Here is a 27,961-nt window from a genome sequence, read left to right on the forward strand (position 1 = left end):
GTCAGGAGACATTTCACGGCTTCGTTCCCCAGGAGACATTTCTACATGCCCAGGAGACTTTTGGCCTTGTTTAGGGGTATTTTCAGACTCTTGGTTGGCAGGGCCGTCATGTGAGGGGTCACATTGTATTATGTCAGTCTTCGTGTGGTTTGGAGATCGTAAGTAAAGGACAGGCATACCGTCGGTTGGATCTGGTAGTGAGTCGAATATTTGCTCCTATAAAAAGTAAAATTGAAAGGATAAAAATACGGTTAGATTTGTAATCAATAGTATAAAGAATATGGTTGAGGTCGAATTGTTTGAAACAGCTCTGTTACAATTGGAAATGATTTAAATTACATTGAAGTAATTAGTACTACGGTCTATGGACTTTAAAGTTGCTAACTATGTAAACAAAAGTCACTAGTAAATTCATCATTTAAAGACAATTTCGATGTGGCGGTTTGTTTACATAGTTAGCAAAGTCCATAGAATGACATTTTAGAAGGTTAATTTTGAACCTAATATGTTACGAGTAAAGCCGAGACGAGTAAAGAAATATACTTGCTACACTTATTGCCATGTCACCACGGTCACCTGGGTCACTTTTAACTGGCTTTATGGTATTAAAAACAGACAAACATAATATTTTGGTAGTTTAAGCCACTATGCTACTATTTGTCACCTGGCTGACGGGAATAACAACAAATAAAAGTTGTTTCACCCAAATAATATGTAACCATATTTTATGTACAAATGCAATTTATAGTTTTTCTTACTGACACAAGTAAATGCAGAATCTGTCTAAATAATAATTAAAATAATTGATAGGTATTTACAATTTCAAAGTTTAATTCGTTGGAATCCTTTTCACAAATTTCTAGGATTTTCCGGTCTAATCCTGAAAGCGTTTCGTCAGAACATTTTTTCTTTAGAACGCTTTTAAGGTCTCGCCACGTCTGGAAATAACGATAAATTTATAGATCAATATATTAGCATAGATTTTATTTAGGTGTATTCGAATAATTCCAAATCACTTACGACTGGCCAGTAATTTATTTATTTCTAAAATCACCCATAATTGCATCGTATCAGAATCCGTTTTCGAATCTAGCCCAAATTTGGATGTGATTTAGTGTTAACTAAATACACCCTACATTTAAAACTTTAATAGTTTCCTAAAATATAAAAGTAATATTTCACCAGGTTTTTTTACTTCGCGATGTCTGCTGGATCACTCATCAAAAACAGTTTTTCATAGTTTAAAAATACAGCCTGCAGCAGAAGCAACTTAACCTTAGGTGTTCATTTAAACAAAACTTAGAAGAGAAAGAGCGTTTACAGATACTTTTGAACAACACGACCGTTTAGTTACTTTATTACAGACTGTAGACGTCACAAGATTGAGGCAAGAATGAATTTTCTACTTTTGTGTTCAGATGGCGCTGCAATAGTTAAAAAAAAATGGTTTTAGCTATGCCAAATACAAAGAAACAGTTCATAGGCTACAGAGTTTTGGTTATTATTATATAAAAGGGTTTCTTACCCGTTTCCAAGCGACAGTAGTTTTAGCAGTCCCTATTTTGTTCAGATACTTGCTGAGCTGCCTCCATTCAGCGTAGTGTGGGTCGTTGTCGATCATCGTGAACTTGGACGTGGCTAGAGCGGGATGGGTGGCCATGTAATCTACTAAAGCGTGTTTTTGTGCGTTGGTACAGCGTCTGTGAAATAATGATCTTATTTAAAATATCCAAATGTGTGGAGCAACTTTTTCTTATACTACAAAATGGTTACGTCTCCTGGGTCACGCCTTGAAATTTTAGTGTTATTCGATTTAAATTCACCAAACATGCATTGATGAGGTTGGTAAGCCTGTTCTATATATATTATGTACCTAGAGACTTGCCTCAGAGGTAAGTAAATTAAGCTTAGGCAAAATTATATTAACATACCTTATTTTACGCGTTATTTTCGATGGACTATCTTGATCTGATTGTCCATTTTCACTTTGCACCGGCGAGAAACGGCCAGAGTGTTGTCCAGTAGACATATGTCCAGAAGACATCTGGTCAAAGTCGATTGTGAACGGTAGGGCGTCTAAGTCTCCCTGTGAACAATGATATTATGTAACTATATAGATCGCCTATACTTATACATAAGGATAATAATTTATTTCCTTACATACGAATGAATCTGTTTTTGTTGATTAATTTTCGAATACCATTCGTTGTACATTTACATTTTTACTTCGTCATAGTCACTTCCTTAAATTAACCTTACCTCAAATTTAGTATATTTAAGCCTATTACAGGTATAAAAATAAATTCCCTTGGATAACGTTGAGCAATCAATACTATTTAACAAACCAACTAATATAAATGCGACGTGTCTTGTCTGTTACCTTTGCGGCTAAAATACTACTATGTATACCCTACCATTAGGCTATAGTAGATATTTTTCAAAATCATAACTTACAGTTTCCATATTAGACTCGTCGTCCTGTTGAGTATCTGCTGCTGCCTTTTTTACAATCTGAAGAATTCTCCGATTTAAATTAAAATTCCGTTCGTTAGTCGGTTTTTTTCTAGCAGTTTTCTTGAGATCGCGCCATGTCTGAAAATTAAAATTTTCGTAAAACACGTACAATCGACGTCAAATAAAATGTTAACACTTTTGCACCTTACTCCTTTCTAAAAAGGAAAAAATGTAATCATATCTTTAACGTCGACTGTACCTACTTTACCACAGATTTTGAGGATACATTATGTGGACGGCAAAGCCGTATTTCTGCCCTTAAACGACAACACTAAGGATCGGTTGCACCAAACTGTTTGTCTTTGTTAAAGAGTTCGCTAAATTTTATTGTATGGAGAGTGTCATAGTAAACCGCCGCGGCGCGCCGGGCGACGTTGATCAGTCTGTCAAGTGCGGATGGTGCAACTGGCACTAAGAAACTTTGAATGTGTAATACAAATAGTTTCACAAGCGTCCTAGGCTATGCTGACTTCTAGAATTAGGAGCATACGCTTCTTTTTTTAATGTGGACTCACCGCGATATCATCATGAAAGTCATGACATAAAATATCTTTTAACGGATTCTGTCATAATCATTTGTGTTTGCGCATAAAATATATGGCGTATGATGAAGGGATGTATTGTAAATTAATTATCTGCTATATATTGTCTCCTGGGTCACGGGACTTCATAATAGCAGACCCATACAACGTGCGTCGGAGTAAATTCTTAAGCAGGGAAATTGAAAATGGCAAATATATATTAAACTAGAAACTAGAAGTACATCCTACTGTAGCAACAGTAAGCAAGATACCTTGGTAAGCGTTGCAGTAGCGTAAGTGTTGGTAAAGTACAGTCACCACACGGGATTGTTACGCCATTTAGGGTCCTAGCTAAATTGGTTGTTCTATACTTACGCTATGGAATGTCCAATTTAGCTAGAACCCTAAATGGCGTAACAAGGAGCTGTACGAAGTGCTTCTAGTCTTATAGATATTTGGATTTTTCTAAAGGAACCCTCCTTCGAGGTGACCTCAAGGCACCTTACAATGTTTTTTACTTACTCGTCTCCAAGCCATAGTGCTTCTTTTTGTGGTGCCAATTCTGTTTAGATAATTGCTTAACCTTCGCCACTCTGCGATATTGTGTGATTGGGTGTCCCCAGCTAGAACAAGAACAGATATACAGTCAAGGTGACTATCATTATCATGGAGTTTGATTATATTTGGTCTAGATTGGAAAAAGTTACTCAAAAGCAGTGAAAATAAAATCTCTTTAGTTTCAGATATAAAAAAATATGATGGGCATTCATCGAATATAAGTGTAGATATTAAAATAAATATGATATTGAGGTACATTCGATTTTAAAAAATGTTTTGATGTACAAATAAATATAAATCTGGAAGTTAAATCGATATTTAGATCCATGTGTTTGTCGCTCGACAACGCAATAAGCGTCTAAAAAGATCCGGATGAAACAACGGTTCACAGGTTGATTAATTGCAACCTGCAAATAATACTTTTATCTCGAAATATACTCTCTAATTTGTATTACCCACATTTAAGGAGTATTGCTTTAACCCACATTTAAACACTCCATTAATGTGTGTTAAAAGCACGGGAATACTAAACGGTAGGGGGTTAAGTAAGTAAATCGTTTATTCTGCCTAAAATGTGGTGCATATGTTTGTTATATACACATGTTGTGTGTGTTGGTTAATAGCAGTTAAGACTTTTCATAATCTAACCATAATCATAATCTTTTACGCGAGAAACGTCGCGGGCGGTGACTAGTATTTTTTACGATAAAATGGACAATAAAAAGCCAAAAATATACCTGTAGATTTCACTACGGCCAGACGGGGATGTTTCTCCATGTAGTCCACTAACGCGCATATCTGGGTGTTGCTTGAACGGCTGAAATTCATATATATTTATTTATATGAGCCTAGTGTCCCACTGCTGGGCAAAGGCCTCCCTTCTCCCTTTCCACGTTATTATAAATTGATGTTTTTTTTATATACTTATGTTTTTTTTTATTGAAAATAACATGGAAATATAAAACATGTGTACCACAATATAAAGATTCGCCAAACTGCGGGTCAGTTTGTTGGCGATAACGGCGATGACGATGTAGTTCTCTAAGTTTATTTATTTTTCTACTGTTCAGGTAATTTGGTCGCCAACCCGAAAAATTAAAACAATATCTAAAAAAAATAACAATTAGCACAACATTTTGTGTCATAATATATCTAGTTTTAAATTACCCTAAAATAAGGTAACTTTAGTCCACAACTTACAACTATGGTCCAAATTCAAGTTCCAGTAAAACATGTATATGTATTTTTTCAAATTATGTTGAGTATATAATATAGAAAGAGCATTAGTGTATCTAAGCTAATACCAACTCGCCGCTTTGGACTCAGTGGAGCGCAGAGCGCTTTGCTTCCTCGTTTCTTATGCGCACTGCCAAGGAATGGAATTCCTTGCCGGCGTCTATATTTCCGAGCTCATATAACCCGGCAACCTTCAAATCAAGGGTGGACAGGCACCTTCTGGGCAGGCTCGCTCCATCGTAGGCCACGTCTTCGCCTCGGCTAGTCTGTGGCCATGAGTAAGCCCATTTATAAAAACCGGCCAAGTGCGAGTCGGACTCGCGCACGGAGGGTTCCGCACCATCAACAAAAAATAGAGCAAAACAAGCAAAAAAACGGTCACCCATCCAAGTACTGACCCCACCCGACGTTGCTTAACTTCGGTCAAAAATCACGTTTGTTGTATGGGAGCCCCACTTAAATCTTTATTTTATTCTGTTTTTAGTATTTGTTGTTATAGCGGCAACAGAAATACATCATCTGTGAAAATTTCAACTGTCTAGCTATCACGGTTCGTGAGATACAGCCTGGTGACAGACGGACGGACGGACGGACGGACGGACAGCGGAGTCTTAGTAATAGGGTCCTGTTTTTACCCTTTGAGTACGGAACCCTAATATGTATATAAAAAATAAGCTCCAAAATAAATGTAACGAGTACAAGTCATAAAGGCTCGTTAAGAATCAACGTTACAAACTGGACCATAGTTGTACTTAAGACGAAACAGGAGCTGAGATTTAAATATATACCCGTCTCGCTCACGGAAGCGGCTCCTAAAACTAGTGCGATAAGGACAAGGCGAAAAATCCTGCGTAAAAATCTCAAAAATCGAGGTTTCGTACTCGACTGTTTCCTCCTCCGAAACTTAACCAATCGTAACCAAATTTGGAAATCTAAATGAATATGAAATTATCTGTGTCGGACCGTTTTGCTTTTTTGGCTAATTGATATCAGTTTTGAATACCACGCCTCTCATTGCGGCATAGTCAGTTAGGCCATTTTGGCCATTTTTGAAGGGCTCTAGCGCCTTAAAAAACAAAAATATCAAAAAAAGCAAAACGGTCCGACACAGATATTGACAATATTAATCTGTGTTGAAAAAATCATTGCTCTAGCTTCAAAACCCACGGAGGAAACAGTCGAGTACGTTTGTATGGAGAAATGACCACCCTGTTGGCTCTTAAGGACCCACTACTCTACTTGTGTATCCACTACTGCATGGACTCTTCCTTATTTGCAATAAAGATATTGAGTATTGAGACTATAGTTACCTGAGTTTACGGCACATTTTAGGTTTGAAGGGCTGCCGATATTGTTCCAAAGAGACCAAGTTTACAGCGGACGCGTCGCGTTGTACAGGTGACACTTGATTTGAAGGATCTTCGGGGCGGTCTGCTTCGGCCTGAAGGAGATATTTGACTTGCGGTGGTAAACGTAAATGTAAAGCGTCTTCTGCCTGTAAAATAGAAAATAACCGTACTTTATTTACAGGAGGCGTTTCAGCTCTATTATCTTGTGACAGTTGTGACCCAGGAAATATTTGTTTTAGATAAATCATAAAGATACTTACGAAAAGTTACGTACTAAATTGTCGATCAACTTTTTGTAACAGAATTGCTGCCGTCTCGTTACCCAGGAGACAACAATGTGAAATTTTGTTAAATAAATTATTATAAGTTTATACGTCCATGACACCGTTTTTAAATCTTAACGTCATAATAAGGTCTTGCCTATCATATATTTGGGTTGGTCGAACTATGTAAGATGTCTACAAATATTTACTGATTTTATTATAATATATGTAATACCTACTTACTATTCATAAGTGCTTGTTGCTAGGCCTACATGAATAAAATATATTTGAACTTTATTGATACCAGGGGTCCATTTCTCAAACGGTATCAGTACAATATAATTAGTGTGTTGCCATGGTAACCCATACGATTTGACAGTTTGTGGGGTAATAATATTAGTCTAATACCGTTCGAGAAATGGGCCCCAGTATTTAGTCAAGAGTATTTACTCACCGAAACATCATTTGATGAATTTGTGCCTTGTGCGTGCGCTTCGATAATTTGTATGATTGTTTGCGTAATCCCCGAGTTATATTTTGAATTCGTGTTGTATCTTTCTAAAGCTTTACGTTTCAGGTCGCGCCATGACTGTAAAAAAATATTAATAAGATCAAAAAGTATAACTTACACATTTGATCATAAACATTATTATCCTGTAAGTGTAAGATTGATTAACACTTGTCACAAATTATTGTAGGTTTATACGTATTGCCTAAATACGTGGGCAATAGAGCCCTTAGCTTCGCTTTGCCAGACCGCTTCCGAAGTTACTCCAATCCACCTAACTAATAATAAGTTTTTGGCAAAAATTGAATTTTTGGTACACGCTTTTATCGCTGACTGTACTTTTCTTACGACAGACAACTAATACTCATCGAGACAATTCTAAAAACCCCTAACACAATTAGGTTGCGTTGTTTCATCACAGAGTTCCTATGGCCACCTCCTGTCTCCATCATCAGATCAGCTCGATGGTACCATAATATTGCATTGTCACCCGACTTACATGTGTATGCAAAATTTCAGCTCAATCGGAAACCGGGAATTGGATCAAATTTAACTTGCAAGATTCCATTACATGTTAGTTACATACAGGTCGACCTAATAAAAGCGTGTTAAAAAATCGGCTATGTATTTGCAACACTGCTGGAATTGCAAGTGTTTATAACCTGCGTTGCCCACTAATCGGTGGTATAAAAAAAACATAACGTGCTAACGTGTTGCCAAGCCGCCGTTCGTTTCGCGGGCCCCATCCTGTTCAAAAGCTGCCGCAATCTCTTCCAGTCCGCGATCTTCTTGGGAGTCTGCTGGTTGCCGAACGCCATGCCAGTGTTTATGGCCATGCAGTTCACCAAAGCGTTGATTTGATCTTGGTTGCTGCGTCTGCAAGAAATGTGTTAAAAATATATTTTTAGGGTTCCGTACCTCAAAAGGAAAAAACCGGCCAAGTGCGAGTCGGACTCGCGCACGGAGGGTTCCGCACCATCAACAAAAAATAGAGCAAAACAAGCAAAAAAAAAACAAACAAAAAAACGGTCACCCATCCAAGTACTGACCCCGCCCGACGTTGCTTAACTTCGGTCAAAAATCACGTTTGTTGTATGGGAGCCCCACTTAAATCTTTATTTTATTCTGTTTTTAGTATTTGTTGTTATAGCGGCAACAGAAATACATCATCTGTGAAAATTTCAACTGTCTAGCTATCACGGTTCGTGAGATACAGCCTGGTGACAGACGGACGGATGGACGGACGGACGGACGGAAGGACGGACGGACGGACAGCGGAGTCTTAGTAATAAGGTCCCGTTTTTACCCTTTGGGTACGGAACCCTTATAGGATCACTCGTGCGTCTGTCTGTCTATCTGTCCGACCATTCAACCCCCACCCCTTTATCTCCGAAACTACTGGGTATACAATTACTCTTAAGAAAACCATACTCTAAAACAAACTTACGATTTAGTCAATATTCTCGGCACAGGCGAGATGCTAGGCGAACTGTCCGAACTGAAATCCGGAGTGCACTCAATAGCCTCCAACCTGTTAGCTGATCGATCCGGCTCCAAATACTGGCTCTGGCCTTGGTCACCCGTCTCTACCCCTTGGTAAGAATCTTCAGGGGCGAGGTGGATTGAATTATGTGGTGATGGAGATATTGTCTGAAATACATAATATTATCTATTGTTTAGGGCTTGTGCACAAATCACGCGAGATTCGATAGGGGAGGGGGGAGTCACGAAAAAATCGCGACAGATCACGTTGGGGGAGGGGGGGTATAAACTCTGCACTTCAAAATAGCTCGCTATTATCTTATTTTACGAAATTTTGGAGCGCGTAACTTAAAATTAGGTCGAATGTAAAAATTCACAAAATACACGTGAGGTTATGGGGGAGAGGGGGGGTTAACCGAAAACCTCACCAAATATCACCAAGGGAGGGGTCAAAAAGTAGCCGAAAACAACTCGCGTGATTTGTGCACAACCCCTTATGAAGAGGATATGCGAGTGGTAATTTCTCAATACAAACGTACATGACTCTTTTCTCCGTGGTTTTTGAGCCTAGAGCAATGATTTTTTCAGCACAGATTAATAGAGACAAACCAAAGAAAGTCTGCAGCGCAATAATTTGACATCGAATTAAAAAACTACATATGGCAATGTTTTTAAGCAGTCAGTAAACGTCATGCACTATGGTATGTGTTTGTCAAAATCGTTTAAATATTCATTGTGTTTTATGATGAACGGAATAAACATGGTGAAACCTTACAAAACCGGCGCGCGGGAGTTACTTTTCCGCATGACGAATAATTTTACACTTGTAAAAAGTCAGCACGAGGTGATTCAAGCTGAAAAACGACAATGTTTACAAAATTTGGAGTTGATGACGGGTAAGTGGAATGAAACATCTTAATACTTCACCATATGTACCTACTTAGATAATATAATATTGGTTTAGACAAAGGTTTCACAGCAAATTGAACACACCTAATAGGTATGCAGAGATGGGCATCATTCGAATAAACTTTTATCGGAATAATCATTCGAATAAACAATAATTCACGATTTTTTTATTCGCGGATGATTTATTCGCGAATGATTTATTCGCGGATGATTTATTCGCGAATAATTTATCCGCGGATAAATCATCCGACCACTTTTCAAATGACGAATGATTTATTCGTTATTTCATTCGAATAAATCCACGAAAAATATTTAAGTTTATTAGCTTATTCCATTCAAATAAACAACACGAATAATAACACGTTTAATATGACTTGTTTTTACTGTAAATTTGGTCTGACAAGTTAAAGATTGTTAAGGGTTAAAGGATAAACCCAGGTAGTATAATAAACAAAGGATTAGCGTGAACAATAAATTAGTCACACACAAAGTTATATTAGTAACTTTCTAGCTAGACCCAGAAAGAGATACTAAAAGAGTGAGAAAACCAAATTTTCTTAGCAGTTGTTTGCTTCAGAGCGAATCTCACAACGCGTAATTTATATTTACAGTAACTAGGTAGTTATAGGACTTGCAGGTAGTTGTATCGCACATCACAGTTGCCAAATCTTTCGAAACCGTGAAAAGTTTATAAGGTATTCCAATAAACAAATTATTCGTGGCAATTCATTCGACGAATAAATTATTCGCGGATGAATTATTCGACGAATAATTTATTCAAATAAGAATAATCATCCGACATTTTTATTCGTCATTCGCGATAAATTTTGTTATTTTCATTCGTTATTCGTCATTCGAATAAATTTTGCCCATCTCTGGGTATAGGCATACTTATGAACTTCCTCTAACATTTCGAGAAACTCATTGGTACTAGCCGGGTTTTGAGCTCGAACCCACAACCTCCATGCTTATGCTCACGGCATGGGTACCTACTAGTTAAAGCTAAAATTAATTTTTAATATATGTTTATTGTTTTAATGGTTTATTTCGTTTTTCCGAAAACTTTAGTTCGCAAATTGCGGGCAATTTCTCTGTCAATCTAATTACGCCTTAATGGGAGTAAAAGAGAAAGGTGCTCGCATATTGAGAACTTCGGTGTTCGCGGTAGGCCCTCTGTACCTATTTACCGCCGTCGCGGATATTACAAAAGCTTATTAATTTTGATGAAGCCAAATGTCACATTCTCCCAATATTATTTATCAATATTAGTATATGTCTACATATTAATAGTAACATCTATTGTTGCAATGAAATTTATTTTACCATAAAAATTAAGCTGTGCATACAGCTTAATTTTTTCATAGAGTAAATATGGTAGAAATTTCACAAGTATCAAGACAATTTAATCCATTTTCTGTGGTGTTGTCGCATACTGATTTTTAAAAACTACTTTTAATCTAGCGCTGCAGACTTTCTTTGGTTTGTCTCTATGTATTATCAATATCTGTTTCGTACTGTTTTCCTTGTTTTTGATATTAAATATAGGTATTTTTTGACTAAGATACAAAATACTTGACTAGGTAAGTTTCTCCATTGCTTACTAGAGATGTCTCTTGGGTCACGTTTGAAAAGTATAACTTTAAAGTATTGTAATTATATGAGAATTCTTGTTCTCATTAGTTATTATAATATCTGGGAGACGGAAAACATATAAATCTCAAAAATGCGCGTTTTCCCAGAGATAAGACCTAGCTAGATCGATTTTTCGCCCCGAAACCCCCCATATAGCAAATTTCATCGAAATCGTACGCGTTACTAATGTTACTATGACTACTTTATATTTCAATTTTGCTATAGGTATTATATTTCATATAACTTACAAGATTCCTGTGCTCCCTAGGGCTCCCGTCAGCTGGTGACATCAAAATTTCTCGAATTTTCACAGCCGCCTCACTTGCACTTGTATTATTTTGTACAGCCTCTTGGACTTCCCTTAAAGCTTTCCTTTTCAGGTCCCGCCAAGTCTGAAAATTTACGGCAATGCAGAGTTGCCATCAGATATATCGGAGCGGCCAAGTTCTCGCAAATATCTGAACACGCTTATATTGTCAGTGTTAAAATGCGTGTTGTAACTATGTAAGTTACGTAACTTTTTAACGTTAATGGGTGATATTGGTTTCATTTTGACGCCTAATCGTTATCGAAATTGTAAAGCATACCAATAGAAGACATGCTATTTTAATATTTAAACAGGGTGATATATGAAATCAGTTAATTAAAAAAAAATTGAGTACGAGAGAGACCCTATAATTATTAGTTGAGTATTAAAATAATCAAGCCACACATACACACACACACACACACACACACACACACATTGATATAATATACTTTTTTAATTTTACTAAACACTAAAATTCGTATAAAAATTACGTTACGTGTTAGTTCAAACTTACAACTTTCCATTTCTCCGCAGTTTTGATCGACCCATTCTGGTTAAGAGTCTCAGCCAAACGAAGCCACTCTGTGTCCGCGGTGTACGGATCATACTCATGTCTGGCTAGGGGACGGTGGTCCCACATGTAGTCTATCAGTGCCATCTTCTGGGCCACGGTGCAGCGACTGAAATCATTGTCAAAGCCGTTAACAAAAACACACTTTAAAACTGAAAGTGAGATATGGCTCATAAAAGAAATAAATTCAAAATCAGCCAGTGTCATTTAACAGATTTTACCATTCAGTTCAGTAAAAAAAGTTTGTCATTATCATTGTTGGTATGTCTCCTGGGTCACAAAAAAATTGGTAAAATATATTTTTAGTTTATTTTTATAGTTGGAAAATTAGCAATAAAGTTTATAAATTATAATCTTGGTGATTGTACCAGAATGATTAAAACACAACAAAAATATTTAACACCGCCATTATCAAAATCAAACACATCATTAAAATTATTTTATATATATTATTAAAATAAATTAACATTTTCTTAGTATATGTTATGCTGAAAATAAGTCAGTAACTAAGTTGGTTATAATTTTTTAAGTTTTGACATAACTTATATTATGTTACTGTGGAAGTATTTTTATCACTTATTTCTGTTGATAAGATATCATATCAGTGACTCCAACATAGTTATTGAAACACAACAAATGTCTTATCCATGGTGATAAGTGATAAAAACATGTAATAAACTTAGTAAATAACATAAAGGTTTCCGGTTCACTTAAACCTAAACTCAATTTACCCTATTGCACAGTACAACATAAGGTCAAAAACACATATTCTCATATAAACATAAATTAAAAATAGCCTAACAACAAAATACCTGTCCCAAAACACCCTAAAAACAAAACGAACTTATCTTGATTATATACTACTCCCGCATCACCTAATGTCATAAGAGTTGAAACTCAGATCAAACTAATCCCAAAATAGACTAATCCTAAAATACACCATTCTCTAAAATAAAACAATCTTAAAACACGCTAGTATCAAAACACCCTATTTTTTTAAAGCTTACTCCTAATTGTGCTAGGCAGCTGACTCAAATCGTCATTGGGATACTGACTGTGAGGAGAGACAAGGAAAGCTACCTGATAGTTACTCTTACGGAATGTGCGAAAGAGCCCACAATATGCATATAGGGCATTTAGGGTATTTTGGGACTAGGTTGTTTTGAAACTATTATATTTTGAAAATCATGTAGAAGTTGTAGAACATGAATCGTGTATTACGGGAATAGCTTGTTTGGGCCTTCTGCTTTTATGACAGTAGGCGATCGTGGTAATAGTATATAATAGAGATAAGTTCGTTTTGAATTTAGAGTTTTAGGGTGTTTTGGGACTTGGGTATTTTGGTGTTAGGCTATTTTGAATTTATGTTTATATGAGAATATGTGTTTTTGACCTTATGTTGTACTGTGCAATAGGGTAAATTGAGTGTAGGATCAAGTGAACCGAAAACACATAAAGACAGCCCCATCACGGCTCATATAAAACTTTGGAAGTCATTTTGGAAGACATTTTCTTATCCCTAGTAATATTATAAATACAAAAGTAACTCTGTCTATCTGTTAACCTCTTCATGCGTAAACTGCTGAACCTATTTGCATAAGATTTGGTATGAGATAGTTTAAGACCCGGGGAATGACATAGGATGTTTTGTAGGTTTCTGTCTGTACCCAAAGGATAACAACGGGACCCTATTACTAAGACTCCACTGTCCGTCTGTCTGTCTGTCACCAGGCTGTAACTAATGAACCGTGATAGCTAGACAGTTGAAATGTTCACAGATGATTTATTTAAGTTGCCGCTGTAATAAAAAATACTAAAAACAAAATAAAATTATATTATGTTTTATATAACATTTGCACATGCCTGTGCTATCAAAATCACTGCAAAGTCATCTTGGTCTTACTCTAATATTGTTAATACTGTGACTCTGAACTGAACTTGTAGTCATTAACTCATTAATAAATGTGTTTTTGCTGTCACCTAACAATGAGATGTGAAGTAAGCTTACTGCTGTCACTACCAGACTTTGTCAATGTAAAGTCTGTGCAGAGATAACTTGATTTGACTCTAACCTTCGTAAGTTATAAAAACAAATGAAATTGTGTATAAAACGGTTTGTATTTGTGCTTTAATTAGCACGATTTCACATACTTCAATAAAGGAACGCATTTTCCATTGGAAAATAGGCCAAGTAAGAAAAAAAGTAACCTACATTCCAAGTAAAAACTTTGTATTAAACTAAGACGACTTACATCTTTGGAATTATCGGCTTCATGGTGCATTAGGTCTGTTATATTTATTGGTACAATATCTGAAAAATTCGGTTCACTGAATACAGCAGCTTCGTCAAAAACGGGATAGCTTTATTGTTTATCAATATCTTCACCATAAATCATTTTATCTATCAAATCAAATGTCAAGAATGAAATTTATGAAATGACAAATGATTTTAGAACTTCAGAATAACCGTCTAAATACTATTGGTTTTAAACTCGTTACTTTCATTTGGAGCAGTTAATATTTTCTATTTAACCAGATCATAGTCCGAAATGTAGGCAGAGTTCATGTTTTCAATAAAAAAAGAGAAATAGCTAATTTCAAAAAATATAATTATAGTGCGTCAAGCAAATCTTGTCAGTAGCAATGTACTGCAAATTAAAGTAGGGTAACACTCAAAGAGCAGAATTGCGCTAAGAAAAGCAGCAATGAACATCGAACCAAAACGTGTTTATTTTTCCGCCCTTCATACGTCAGTTCGAGTGAATTATCATAACCTCAAATTTTAGTAATGTTTACCGTCAACGAGCATGATTATACATTGTAGGCACCTTAGCTTTGCTTGAGGTCATGCATAATCTTGGTATTTAATGGTGACAGCAGAAATTTCTCTTGAAATAGAAACGATTCAGAATGTAAACAATAAGATGATGGCTGTCATTCACGATCCACATTCCACAGATAACACACAGATGACACGCGATTTTGGAATTATTCGAACACAGTGTTGCTAACCCGCGATTTTTCAAATTTGCCGCCTTTTACTACTGACAAGATTTGGTTGATCCAGTATATCTTATATAAAGTCCGTCAACCAAATCTTGTCAGTAGTAAAAGGCGGCAAATTTGAAAAATCGCGGGTTAGCAACACTGTGTTCGAATAATTCCAAAATGCGTGTCATCTGTGTTTTATCTGTGGAATGTGGATCGTGAAATTCGTGAACGACAGCCGTCACCTTATTTGTTTTCATTTGGTTTTCATTCTGAATCGTTTCTGTTTCAAGAGATATTTCTGCTGTCACCATTAAATACCAATACATTAAATGAGAATAAGCAAAGCTAAGGGGCCTACAATGTACAATCATGCTCGTTGATGGTAAACATTACTAAAAATTGAGGTTATGACAAGTACATGGAAGAACTCTTTCGAACTTTTAAGAATCTCAGTTTTTTTGTTTTAGGGTTAAAAGGCATAAATAAAATTAAAACGTATGCCTAAATCTATCCAACAAGACCATAAATTGTGTCCTGGAAACCGTCCATAGGCCCACATGTCTAATATTTTCAGCAATCAGTTGTGACTATTTACAAAGATGCAATAGAATACTACAGAGTATTATGCTTGGTTGAAGTGACCCGGTAACATTGGTAACTTCATTATATTTTTTCAAATAATGACCTGAATTATAGTGTAAGCTAAAGTGACCCTTATCTTATTTACCTTTAAATTAAATAAACACCCAAATATCAGTTGTTTTATTTTCAATATGTAATCCTATTTTACAATATATACCAATCAAAAAAATTACACAGGTATGTCATATTCATCCAGAAGAGTACACTAATTTACATTAACAAGTGGCATATTATATTGTAAATAACAAATATATGCACTATCTAATTATCTGCATTTTGATATGATTTTATTTTAGTAAACTTAGAAGACATAGATAGGGAACAAAGAGAATATAAGCACTACGATAGGGAGTTGTTTTTGATATCTTCAAATTTGTTCATCATTTTGATTAACATTGTTTTAACATCGCTTTTAAATTGTCCGTCCGTTTCAAATTTTTTCAATAAACCGCGAGTGACAATTTGAATTGACGTACGCAGGGCGCGCTCAGCGGAAAAAAAAATTCTTTTGGTTCGACGTACATTGCTGCTTTTCTTAGCGCAATACTGCTCTTTGAGTGTTGCCCTACTTTAGTTTGCTTTACATTGCTACTGACAAGATTTGGTTGACGGACTATAAAACAAAAATTTGCTATTAATTTTATACAGCAAAAGATTATTTTGCTCAAAAAAATTCAGCTTGTAAATAATGAACTCCATTGTACCGTTTGGACTCAAGTCTTTGACATGACACATGCATGACACTGACAGAACTTTCGTTGCTTTTGGCGCCGCTTGCCACCGAATTTGAATTTTGTTGAGTTGATCTAATGATTATTGTTATTTATACCAGTAACATTAATAAAATTTCATTACCAGCGTCATACCGAGTTGCATCAGCAATCAGATAAGTGTTAATTGCAACCTGGTAAATAAACATTAAAGTACTTTTATTCTTTTCAGTAACATATCGTGACTGTGTTTTAATGTTAATAGCTTTTTATTGTTTCTTTCAGTTGCATTGCACCAGACATGTTGTTGAAGTTTACTCAAGATGAAAATCATTTCGCTAACGGGTATTTTAAGGTAAGAATACTAAGAATTGCCAAATTACTAACCTAAATAAGGATTATAATACATGACACTTTAAGGGTCAGTCCAGACGGAATGATCAATTCGACCGATTTCATCAAGAAAAAATTGGCGTCAATCTCATCTAACGTGTCAGTCGCGTCCACGTGTACACAATTTAATCCCTAATTTTAGATTTAAAAGCATTTATTGCAAACATATTAAATATTTTTAGAACTGAAACAACATTTAAATGATAAGATTCGAGCACACGAAATAAAAAAATGGTGATTTGAGAAAAGTGCAAAATCAGGAGAATTTATCCATACCTACCTAAGTTAGCTATCAGTCAAATTTATGAATAGTGCTTTAATTTCCTCACTTACTTATGCTTTTATTATTGTTAGAGTAATGTATTTTCAAAACTTTTAGCTTGTCAGCGGCCGTCCTAGGGTTCTCGAATGACAGTGTGCGGAAATTTAAAGATGGCTTCCTGTTCGGGGCAGCGACTGCTGCATACCAGGTGGAAGGGGCTTGGAACGAAGATGGTAAGCGGGTCATTCCTCAACAATGTCATTCCCCTGGCTATTCGCAAATTCCCAGGAGCATAATATCTATAAATTTGTAAAAAAAAAATAAGTTAATTTTGTGCGGAACAATCGATGGGCGAGTCCGACTCGCACTTGTCCGGTTTCTTCTCTATAGTTTGTCAAAGGACTGTCTCATTTCAAACATAGACAGAGAGAATCATACTATCTTTATCTTATACTAGTACTAGCACCCAAAAGAAAAGGATGAGTATAGTTTTTTTTTGTTCTTATTTACTGACAAATTGCAGGTTTGACCAACTATATAAAGTACTAACTTTTCTTTTCTTTTTTCTTTTGTTTTCGTCGGGATGGGGATAGTATAAATTCAATATACGCGATATAATCCAATTTATGAGTTTTATTTCATTACCAACTTTTCTATAAAATTTTCAGGCAAAGGAAAGTCAATATGGGACCATTACTTCCACAGCATTCTGGGTCAGGAGTCTGCACTCGGAGACATGGCCAGCGACTCGTACCACAACTACAAGAGGGATGTGGAGATGCTAAGGGAGCTGGGGGTGGATGTTTACAGGTTTTCTATGTCCTGGCCTAGGGTATTGCCTGGAGGTAAAACATCACTACACAGTATAAAACAAAGTCGCTTCCCGCTGTCTGCCCCTATGTATGCTTAGATCTTTAAAACTGCGCAACGGACTTTGATACGGTTTTTTTAATACATAGAGTGATCCAAGATGAAGGTCTATGTATAATTTGTTAACCCGTGCGAAGCCGGGGCGGGTCGCTACTGTCGCTAGTTTATATTTTATAACTAGCTTCTGCCCGCGACTTCGTCTGTGTGGAATGTGGAAACCCCTATGACCCTATGTCCATTCTTGGGGCCTAATTAAACTATATCCATACCCAGTTTTGTTTAAATATCGGTTTAGCGGTTTAAGCGCGAAGAGGTAACAGACAGATAGACACACTTTCGCATTTATGTCATAGGGGCTATTCCGTCCACGAGCGTATATATTACTTTGATTTTCAATCATAGGAAAAAAAAACACCTGCTTTTGATATTTATTTTTGCTAAAGGTCATATGATTAGTATTTAAATGATTTTTCAGGTTTCAGCAGCATAAAAAACGAGCCAGGCCTTCAATACTACGACAACCTAATAGACGAGCTGCTAAAATACAACATCCAGCCCATGGTCACTATATACCACTTCGATCTACCAAGGGCCTTGCTAGAGTTGGGGGGGTGGTCCAACCCCCACTCTGTTAAGTGGTTTGAGGACTATGCTAGGGTGTTGTTTGATCGATATGCTAGTAAGGTAATTTTTTTAAAGTTTTTTAGCCGATTTGTCTGTATAAGGGCCGCCATCTTGAATTAGAAACCCGAAAACCTTGAAAATTACTCCCTTTACCTGAGTGCATAGGACTTATCCTATAAAAGAGATTTATGTTATTTTTTTGCATTTCATTTAAAAATATGTTATTCAAGTCACAAAACTTTAACTGCTGGCATAACTTTAGTCCTATCCTAAGTAGCTACAGCTATAGAATACTTGCAATACGTACCCTTTGGTGTCTTGTAGTGTTCCTATAATTTAAATGTAACAACTATGTCCTATGATGCGCAAGAAAAAAACCGGCCATGTGCGAGTCGGACTCGCGTTCCAAGGGTTCCGTACATTACGTCCGACTCACGCTTGACTGCACTTTTCTAATAGATTTTCCTGTCATCTATAGGTAAAGAACTATTTTGTGTATTTTTTTCAACATTTTAGACCCAGTAGTTTCGGAGATAAAAAGGGGGGGGGGAATGGTCAGACAGACGCACGAGTGATCCTTTAAGGGTTCCATTTTAGGTACGGAACCCTAAAAAAACGATTTTTAATTTCTAAGTTTTTTCAAGGTCAAATATTGGATCACCGTTAATCAACCAAACACCGTGTGTCACTTCCAATACCATGGGGACCATTTGCCTAAAAGCATAGAGGGCGCATTGGCTTACGTGTGCTCTAAGAATGTGCTTCTAGCACACGCTAGAACGTACAGAATGTATGAGAAGGAGTATAAGCAGATATATGGAGGTACGTTTATTATTGAAAAGTTGAAGAAACTATAGTATATTACATTACATACCTTAGGGCAGTATAAAGTAATAAATGTCTCGGATCACATGAAATTGTCGGCCGAGGGGAAGACGAGGTCGACAAATCTATAATATATGTGAAGCAAGCAAGCTTTTTGAAAAATACTATAATTGCTAAACAAAATTAAGACCTTGATGTGTACATTCTTGGTTTCTAGTTTTTGTAACATTTTATTTACTAAGCATTATTTGGTGTTTCAGGCTCCGTCGGGATATCCATAGTTGTGAACTGGGTGGAACCCGTCACCAACAGCACTGAAGACGTGGAGGCTGCTGAAATTTACAGAGAGTTCTCGGTACGTACAGTCACCAGCATAAATAAATGACTATGGGCAGCCGTGCAAAAATATCTGATGCTCCATTGGAGGCATAAGTATATGACGACACTACCTCGGTAAAAATATGTGATCCTTTGTGACCAGCAAAAATATCGTTAGTCCGTATCCGCATAAATATCGGATCGGGTCGCTTAAAAATATTTGATTACTCATAAAATTCAAAATTATGTGATTACTCTCATCTGGAATAAATATCTCTCCACTGTAAAAGCAAATACATCGGATGGACGACAGACCGCCTATTTATCTGACACGTTGGAAAATCATAAATATGTTATCGACCTTTAAAAACGAACCATACATGTTTGGTATAGAGCCGTAAATTGTATAAAGTGATTTGACAATTCACGAAAAGAGTGCCGACTTGTCATTGTATATGTCTGTCTCACATTATATTCTATCATCGATTTGACGGAATAAACTGGATATAATTTTGAATTGTAACGTATTGCAATCATGAATCTAGTATATAACTGGATCTGGCATGAGGGGTGGGGGAAATGACAAAACGGGATAGTCTTATGTATCTTTCAGTAGGAGTAGCAGCGAAAGCGCTATTATTGTTTGTCCTTGTCAGTCTCACAGGTTGACCTCTTCATCATTGTTTTTTATGTAAGAAGGAGGTTTATTACACATTGTCTATTAAAAGTCTACCTGGATTATGTCACAATTTAAAATTGCAAATGAAATATGTGAGACAGACATATGCAATGACAAGTCTGCACTCTTTTCGTGAATTGTCAAATCACTTCAAACAATGTAAGGCTCTATGCTATCCAGGTATGGTTCGTTTTTGCCGATTGATGACATATTTCATAATTTCGTGTCAGATATATAGGCGGTCCATTTGCCATCCGATGTATTTGCATTCACATTGGAGAGATATTTATGCCAGATGAGAGTAATCACATAATTTTGATTTTTATGAGTAATCAAATATTTTTAAGCGATCCGATCCGATATTTATGCGGATACAGAGTAACGATGTTTTTGCCGGCCACAAAGCATCACATATTTTTACCGAGGTAGTGTCGTCATATACTTATGCCTCCAATGGAGCATCAGATATTTTTGCACGGCTGCCCACAGTCATATATTTTTGCTGGTGACTGTACCTAAACTGTCTTATTGTCGGCAATTTGCCAATAATTGACACTTTTAAATTTAGTTTAAGGTAGATGTGTCTCGGTAGCTCAGTTGGTAGAGCGGCGGGCTGGTATCCCAGAGTTGCGAGTTCCACTGAGTTTTCCACTTTTCCTTTATTTCTGAGTAAGGCTAAGATGGTCGGTTTTTTATCATCTGTCATCATGCCTGTCACGTTCTAACAAGTATGTAAGTGCGAAAGTGACGCATGACATGACAAGTGATAAAAATGCAACCATAATACCGCCGCTAAGCATTATTTTTTTTGCTTACCACTTAGAAGACTGCTTTATGAAGTTGAAATCATATCGTCTGTGAATACTTATTTGCTTTTATAAATGTTATATTTCGGTTACAGTACGGCTTGTACATGGACCCGATCTGGTCCAAAAGTGGAGACTTTCCCAAACTGGTGAAGGATAGGGTGGCCAAGAAGAGTAAGGAGCAGGGATTCGCAAGATCTAGACTGCCTTCACTTACGAAAGACGAAATCAAACTTATTAAAGGTAAATAAAGTACATCTTAAAAAGTACCAAAGAAAAGTACAGTTGACTTATATCGACCGGCATATGAACCGTGATTATCTTTTGTGTTGTTTTCGAGCTCCAGATATTTCGACGCAGTTACATGCATCTTGTTCACGGGTAACTGAAGATAGCGGGTGGGAGGGGGCGGGTTGCACAAAAGGTAATCAGTAATCACGGTTCATATCCCGGTCGATATAAGTCTAGTGAAACTAACCGTGAATCATTCAAAACTGTTATTAGAAGTACAGTTAGCGAAAAACACTGCCAAAAAATTTATTTTGTACAATAGAGTTCTTTTCTACTAGAGTCTGTGCGGAAAGAGAAGAGTCGTGGAATGTATTGGGCCCCATTATTCCATGACTCTTTCCGCACAGACTCTATATGTATTATTTCCAGGCTCATCAGATTTCCTAGGCCTAAACCACTACACGACCTACCTGATATCTCCATCGAAGGTTAGCCTTCCTGCGCCCTCATTCGCTGATGATATGAGCATTGTCAAAACGGGTATTAGGGACGAGTGGACGCGGGCGCGTAGTGCTTGGTTGAAGGCAAGTTTATTTTTTAATGGGATGTATCTAGAATGCCCCAACACCGAATTAGGTGTTGGGGCATTCTAGATACGAATTCAAAAAGATCAACATTGAAGAGCTCAAGACCTTGGCTGGGAAAGCCGTGGACTATTTTACGCAGTGACATGTAAAGATATGCCATACAAAGAAGATCATGGCCCCGACGAAAGACCAACCATTTCGTGACTATTATGTTGTTGTGTTACTTGTTGTTTTTTTTTTTTTTTTTTTGGCACGAATAAACGCTCTCTATTCTATTCTAATATATATAAATAATGGGTTGTATGTAGGTAGGTAGGTACTTCTGTAGTGTTTTGTTTTTTCTTTTTGGCCAATCCACTTCACAGGCCAAAAAGAAAAACGAAACACATTTTTTTTTGTCAGAGCACGCCCGACGGTCTGTACAAAGTTTGTCTGCTCCTCAACCAGCGTTATGACTACCCCACCATCTTCGTCACGGAAAACGGCTGGTCCACGGACAAGGGTCTTCAGGTAAACTCCTCGTTTTAGCGTCCACGTTTCATACTAAAATAGTTCTAGTCTTTAGATTTCAAGCTGAGCCAGTCGAGTTTTTATTATATATTATCACACCAGCCCTTTATCGCCCACTGCTGAGCATAGACCTCTCTTCTAATACGCCACTTAAGCCCTGAGCTAATCTCATCCAGAAGTGACCCGCAATCTTCCGGATGTGGTCCACCCAACGAGCCAACGGTTACATTGTATTAAGAACCGTAAACCGAAGGCGTCATAAAAAAACCGGCCAAGTGCGAGTCGGACTCGCGCACGGAGGGTTCCGCACCACCAACAAAAAACAAGCAAAAAAACGGTCACCCATCCAAGTACTGACCCCGCCCGACGTTGCTTAACTTCGGTCAAAAATCACGTTTGTTGTATGGGAGCCCCACTTAAATCTTTATTTTATTCTGTTTTTAGTATTTGTTGTTATAGCGGCAACAGAAATACATCATCTGTGAAAATTTCAACTGTCTAGCTATCACGGTTCGTGAGATACAGCCTGGTGATAGACGGACGGACGGACGGACGGACGGACAGCGGAGTCTTAGTAATAGGGTCCCGTTTTTACCCTTTGGGTACGGAACCCTAAAAAGGTTCTCTCAATGGCTATGGCCCCAGGCAGTAGATACATAATGAATGGTCCAGGGGCCCGTTTCTCGAAAGCTTGTAACTTGTAATACAAGTGGAAGTCCCTTTCTACCAAAAGCTGTCAAAAAGTGACATCCGCTTGTATTATAAGTTACAAGCTTTTGAGAAACGGGCCCCAGACAGACAGACACACGATGTTTTTTGCGTTTGAGGTACGGAAGTCTAGAAATATTTTTCGCCCATTTTTGCCGCAGGATCCAAGTCGCTCTGAATACATTCAGCAGTACCTTAAAGCACTGTTGTTGGCCATAGAAGATGGGACACAAGCCCTCGGTTACATATACTGGAGTCTCATGGACAATGTTCAGTGGCATCTTGGGATCGGGTAAGCCAGTGTTCGCAAATTATAGCTAGATGACAAGTTTTTACTAACGAAACCGCCAAAGACTTATCAGATGCGCGTGGCCACAGCCCAATATGGGTTAAATGGTATCAGTCGATCCGGTTTGTTTTGAGTACCAAATGTCTATATGGGACCTATTGCATTGAAGCAATACAAAAGTTAGGAATTAAGTACAATCAAAGTCTAACCTAAGCTAACCGAAGTTTTCTTTTTTCTAGTGAACGTTTTGGTCTGTACGAAGTAGATTTCGACTCGCCGGAACGAACGCGATCGGCGCGGCAGTCCGCGCTGGTTTACAAGAGAATCATACAGAAGAGAGTCGTCGAAGAGGGATGGACGCCGAAAAACTTGAAGATTAGTGTTAGCAAAGTGAAAAGTGCATTCTAAACTATGGCCAAGTCCAAGTGCACGATTTCAGCGCCGCCTAGCGTCCGCATTCCGCAACTTTGACGGCGCTGTCAAATAAAGAACGCAACATTACATTTTTGCCTATTTTAGCAGAGGCCGGAAAACGGCAATTCGTGGATGAGACTCGATAATAAGACGAATCCACGAATTGCTATTCACGCCGAAGCAATAAATCGCGCTTTTCTCCAAACAAACAAGGAAATAAGCATCATAAATTAAATATGTAAAACTATCTCCCATAAGAGGTAAAGAAATTGTTATTTTCACCTCAGGAGCTCGAACAAGGGTACTTTGCTACTTAAAAACAAACAATCAACAATTACAAAATGAGCAAAATGCGATTCTGCTCATTTTGTCTCAAATAACTATTGTACAACAAGAGATCAAAGTTTGATATTTCTTTGAGTGCTTATTTTGAGTCCCGTGCAAGCGAAAGATTCTATACTAATTTAGAATCTTGAGCGTAGTAAGGGACTCAAAAGCGCACGAGATGTAAATAACTTTGATCTCGTGTAGTTCACAAAACTTTTCACCTCAGCAGTGAGAACATATAAGAGAACCCGAAAAATGTATTCCTTCTTCATCACTTACCTCTATTCACTCATGTTTTCTTAAGATATACCAACAATTAAGTTTTCATTTCAGCAGCTCGAACAAGGGTACTTTGCTACTTAAAAACAGTGAGCAAAATCACATTTTGCTCACTGAATGAGCAAAATCGCATTTTGCTCATTTTGTCTCACTCAGTGAGCAAAACGCGATTTTGCTCACTGTTTTTAAGTAGCAAAGTACCCTTGTTCGAGCTGCTGAGGTGAAAAAAATATTATATGATTATACACCTACATCTTTGGTTTACTCATTTTTTTTTCATTAGTTGCAAGATAAATTATATTAATTAGGTTTATTCGGGTAATCCTGAAAATCATTGTAAAATCACTCATATTCCGTTGTAGTAAGAGTCAGCTTTCGGAATTATCCGCCACTATTCGTCATTCGGAAATACCCGAATACACTATTATACAAATATATAAAATTACAAAGAAATCTAAATACAATGTGATCATAAAACTACTAAGTAATCTAGCTTACTGACTAATTTATACTAAAACTAAACTAAACCACGAATTAAATATAAAAAAAAACTTCACCAAAGTCTCCTGCCTCTGGAATGGTGCCAAGGATGCTGGCGGCGTTGCCCCTTTGCACCGCCAGACTTAAACGCTGGGCAAAGAAAGAGCCTGCTCTGTGGTCGCCCGAGACACCTATTAGCCGGACACGAGCCGGACCGACACTTCTTTCATGAATTTTTTTGTGTCTTTGGTTTTATTAAACTAATAAAAAGGTTATGCGAAAAATATGTATTTTATGGGTACCAGAGTGGCAGGAACATACGCCCTTTGTCTCGCCTATTCCATTTTTAAACCCTCAAAACTTGATTAGATTGACAATTTTATCAGATTGGGCAATAAATTGTTCCGCTTGGAAAGGCTTTAACTTAAACGTATTAAGTCCGAAATGTAGGCAGAGCTTTTAATCCCCTTTAACATTTTTTCAAAAAAAGGGTATAGCTGGTCAACCAAATCTTGTCAGTAAAAAAAGGCGCGAAATTCAAATTTTCTATGGGACGATATCCCTTCGCGCCTACATTTTTCAAATTTGCCGCCTTTTTCTACTGTCAAGATCTGGTTAACCAAGTATATAAATGGACTTATTATTAATATAAAAAAAAAGTTTTGTTATGATTTAAGATAGTTATAGATAGCAAAGTGATAGATTGTAATGAGATATTAATGACAACTTCCTTTAGAAAAAAATTCAAGTTAACTACAATGTTAGTTTCAATGTATCGATCGGACTCTTGTCGAAACGACAAGTGCATGACACTGACAGAACTTTAATTATTGTTTGGCGCCGATAGCCGTCGACCTTGAAATTTGTTCACTTGTTGATAAAAGGATATAATAATATATATCCTATAAAATATATTATACCGATAAAATTTTATTATCAGCGTGATCAGCGTCTTAGTTACACCCCGTAATCAGATAAGTGATGTTAATTTCAAGTCGGTGGCATACATGAAGGTAGTATTTTCTATAAGTCTATAACACCGTGAGACTCTGTTGTTATAGTTATTGCTTGGTTAAATTTGCATTTTTGTTTGCTGTATCGGTTTCATTGCAACAGGCGTTAACGGTCAAAGTACATAAGATGCGAATCATCTTATCAACGGGTATTTTAAGGTAAGAGTCACTATTATCAAAATTTTAAAAAGGCTAGGTACCTACTAAATCAAAATAATAAAATAATAATACCAATCTAAAGTAAATCAAATCATTATTAAATTGTACACCGCGACTTAATCGCGTACAATTTAATAATGTGTAAAAATCGTGAAAGTTTAAATCAAATCAATTTAATTAATATTTAATCTGATTTAGTCAGACTTATGAATAAGTGCTTAGTGCTAAAATGATTTTCTTTAATTTTCTTCACTTTTGATTTCAATTTTGCATCGTTTTAGCTTGATAGTGGCCGTCTCAGGGTTCTCAGATAACAGTGTGCGAAGATTTAAAGATGGCTTCCTGTTTGGGGCCGCATCTGCAGCGTATCAGGTGGAAGGGGCTTGGAATGAAGATGGTATGCATTTGAAATTATTATCAGAAAAGTAACAATAAACATATATTAGGCTTTTACACCCCAGAGAACTACAGTTCAATTGTTTCTGCTTCAACTTCACTTACCAATCATCCTTTTTTGTATCAATTTTGTACTGAAATATAGTTTGTCAAAGGACTGTCTCATTTCAAACATAGATAGAGACGACCATACTATCTTTGTCTTACACTAGTACTAGCACCCAAAAGAAAAGGATGAGTATAGTTTCCTGGTTCTTACTGACTGACAAATTGGTTTGACCAACTATATTAGTTTTGTTCAAAAAATAAGGCCAGTCCAACTCATTATAATGAGTACAACAAAGCTTTTCCTAGTTGTGTATTGTATTTAATGTGAATGTTGGCCCATACTTATTATATCAGTACTTCATCATCTTCCTCGCGTTGTCCCGGCATTTTGCCACGGCTCATGGGAGCCTGGGGTCCGCTTGGCAACTAATCCCGGTACAATTACCACGCCAATGCGTGGGCACTAGTTTTTACGAAAGCGACTGCCATTTGACCTTCCAACCCAGAGGGGAAACTAGGTCCGTATTGGGATTAGTCCGGTTTCCTCACGATGTTTTCCTTCACCGAAAAGCGACTGGTAGATATCAAATGATATTTCGTACATAAGTTCCGAAAAACTCATTGGTACGAGCCGGGGTTCGAACCCACGACATCCGGATTGCAAGTCGCACGCTCTTACCGCTAGGCCACCAGCGCTTCAAAAATATCACTTGGTTTTTACCGGTTTTTCTTTCGTCTCACATCAAAGGAAGCATTATGTTAAAAAAAATTCACATCATTTCTTTAGGTTAGATATGATGCAAGTGTCAAAATTATTGGGGCTATTTTTCAATCTCACACCCTTAACTCAGTCTCCTGGTTATTTCTCTCTCTGGCATATCTTTTTCAAATTTTCAGGCAAAGGTCAGTCCGTATGGGACCTCCACTTCCACAGTGACCCGGAGCAAGGGCCAGTGCCCGGAGACGTGGCCAGCGACTCGTACCACAACTACAAGAGAGACGTGGAAATGCTGAGGGAGCTCGGGGTGGATGTTTACAGGTTTTCTATATCCTGGCCTAGGGTACTTCCTGAAGGTAAGACCCACCAAAAACATTTTCATGTAAAATGTTGCCAAGACGAAACCATAAGGCTCGCACTGACAAAAAGTTATCAGATATCTTGTAGAGCCAAGCTTCTAACTCTACAGGCCCTACCTTCACAGACTTTACACCTTAGTCAAAATATGTGGCTTGGCCGTTTCGTGACATGGGCGTAAGGTGAAAAATGTATTCACTATTCATTATTTTTTATTATAAAATAGTTCTTGTAATGAAACGGCCAAGCCACATATTTTGACTAAGGTGTAGAGTCTGTGAAGGTAGGGCCTGTAGAGTTAGAAGCTTGGCTCTACAAGATATCTGATAACTTTTTGTCAGTGCAAGCCTTATGGTTTTGTCTTGGCAACATTTTACATGAAAATGTTTTTGGTGGGATTTCACATCGTTTTGTAAGTTGGTTATGACAATCTTCCGATTTAAAGGATTGCGGGTGATTTACTATTAAAAAT

The 27,961-nt window shown here is 37.1% G+C and overlaps 3 protein-coding genes and 1 long non-coding RNA gene across 4 annotated transcripts in view; 2 read left to right on the forward strand and 2 right to left on the reverse strand.

Moving 5' to 3' along the window:
- The window catches only part of LOC134657491 (homeobox protein Hmx-like), a 279,414-nt gene that overhangs the window by 185,010 nt on the left and 66,443 nt on the right, over nt 1-27,961 (forward strand). The gene's annotated exons all lie outside the window — the stretch shown is intronic.
- On the reverse strand, nt 2,422-8,491 carry LOC134657748 (uncharacterized). Its single transcript, XM_063513312.1, has 7 exons — nt 8,397-8,491; nt 7,660-7,825; nt 6,896-7,030; nt 6,155-6,324; nt 4,331-4,410; nt 3,558-3,658; nt 2,422-2,592 (listed from the first exon to the last, which is right to left on the reverse strand). The coding sequence occupies exons 2-7, from the start codon at nt 7,783-7,785 to the stop codon at nt 2,422-2,424; spliced, it is 783 nt and encodes a 260-aa protein (XP_063369382.1). The 5' UTR covers nt 7,786-7,825; nt 8,397-8,491.
- LOC134657610 (uncharacterized) lies at nt 11,211-11,984 on the reverse strand. Its single transcript, XR_010097633.1, has 2 exons — nt 11,797-11,984; nt 11,211-11,364 (listed from the first exon to the last, which is right to left on the reverse strand). It is a non-coding gene; the product is annotated as an uncharacterized LOC134657610 (long non-coding RNA).
- Nucleotides 16,498-27,961, forward strand: part of LOC134657749 (lactase/phlorizin hydrolase-like) — a 32,501-nt gene continuing 21,037 nt past the window's right edge. The window contains exons 1-13 of the mRNA XM_063513314.1: nt 16,498-16,541; nt 16,969-17,084; nt 17,520-17,696; nt 18,197-18,435; nt 18,990-19,167; nt 19,431-19,525; nt 21,069-21,216; nt 21,634-21,788; nt 22,194-22,301; nt 23,171-23,301; nt 25,845-25,970; nt 26,252-26,367; nt 27,312-27,488. Of these exons, the coding sequence (XP_063369384.1) occupies nt 16,498-16,541; nt 16,969-17,084; nt 17,520-17,696; nt 18,197-18,435; nt 18,990-19,167; nt 19,431-19,525; nt 21,069-21,216; nt 21,634-21,788; nt 22,194-22,301; nt 23,171-23,301; nt 25,845-25,970; nt 26,252-26,367; nt 27,312-27,488 (1,810 nt within the window). The remainder of the gene's footprint in view (nt 16,542-16,968; nt 17,085-17,519; nt 17,697-18,196; nt 18,436-18,989; nt 19,168-19,430; nt 19,526-21,068; nt 21,217-21,633; nt 21,789-22,193; nt 22,302-23,170; nt 23,302-25,844; nt 25,971-26,251; nt 26,368-27,311; nt 27,489-27,961) is intronic.

This window comes from Cydia amplana, chromosome 20 (genome assembly GCF_948474715.1).
Source record: "Cydia amplana chromosome 20, ilCydAmpl1.1, whole genome shotgun sequence".
Classification (NCBI taxonomy): domain Eukaryota; kingdom Metazoa; phylum Arthropoda; class Insecta; order Lepidoptera; family Tortricidae; genus Cydia; species Cydia amplana.

Bases quoted from the DNA above. Each gene is read 5' to 3' on its own strand.
- LOC134657748 (XM_063513312.1), bottom strand. From the start codon at position 7,785: ATGGCCATAAACACTGGCATGGCGTTCGGCAACCAGCAGACTCCCAAG. The intron at 6,325-6,895 runs GTGAGTAAATAC...TCTATTTTACAG, and splicing joins ATTCATCAAATGATGTTTCG to GCAGAAGACGCTTTACATTT. The intron at 4,411-6,154 runs GTGCCGTAAACT...TATGAATTTCAG, and splicing joins CAGCCCTTCAAACCTAAAAT to CCGTTCAAGCAACACCCAGA.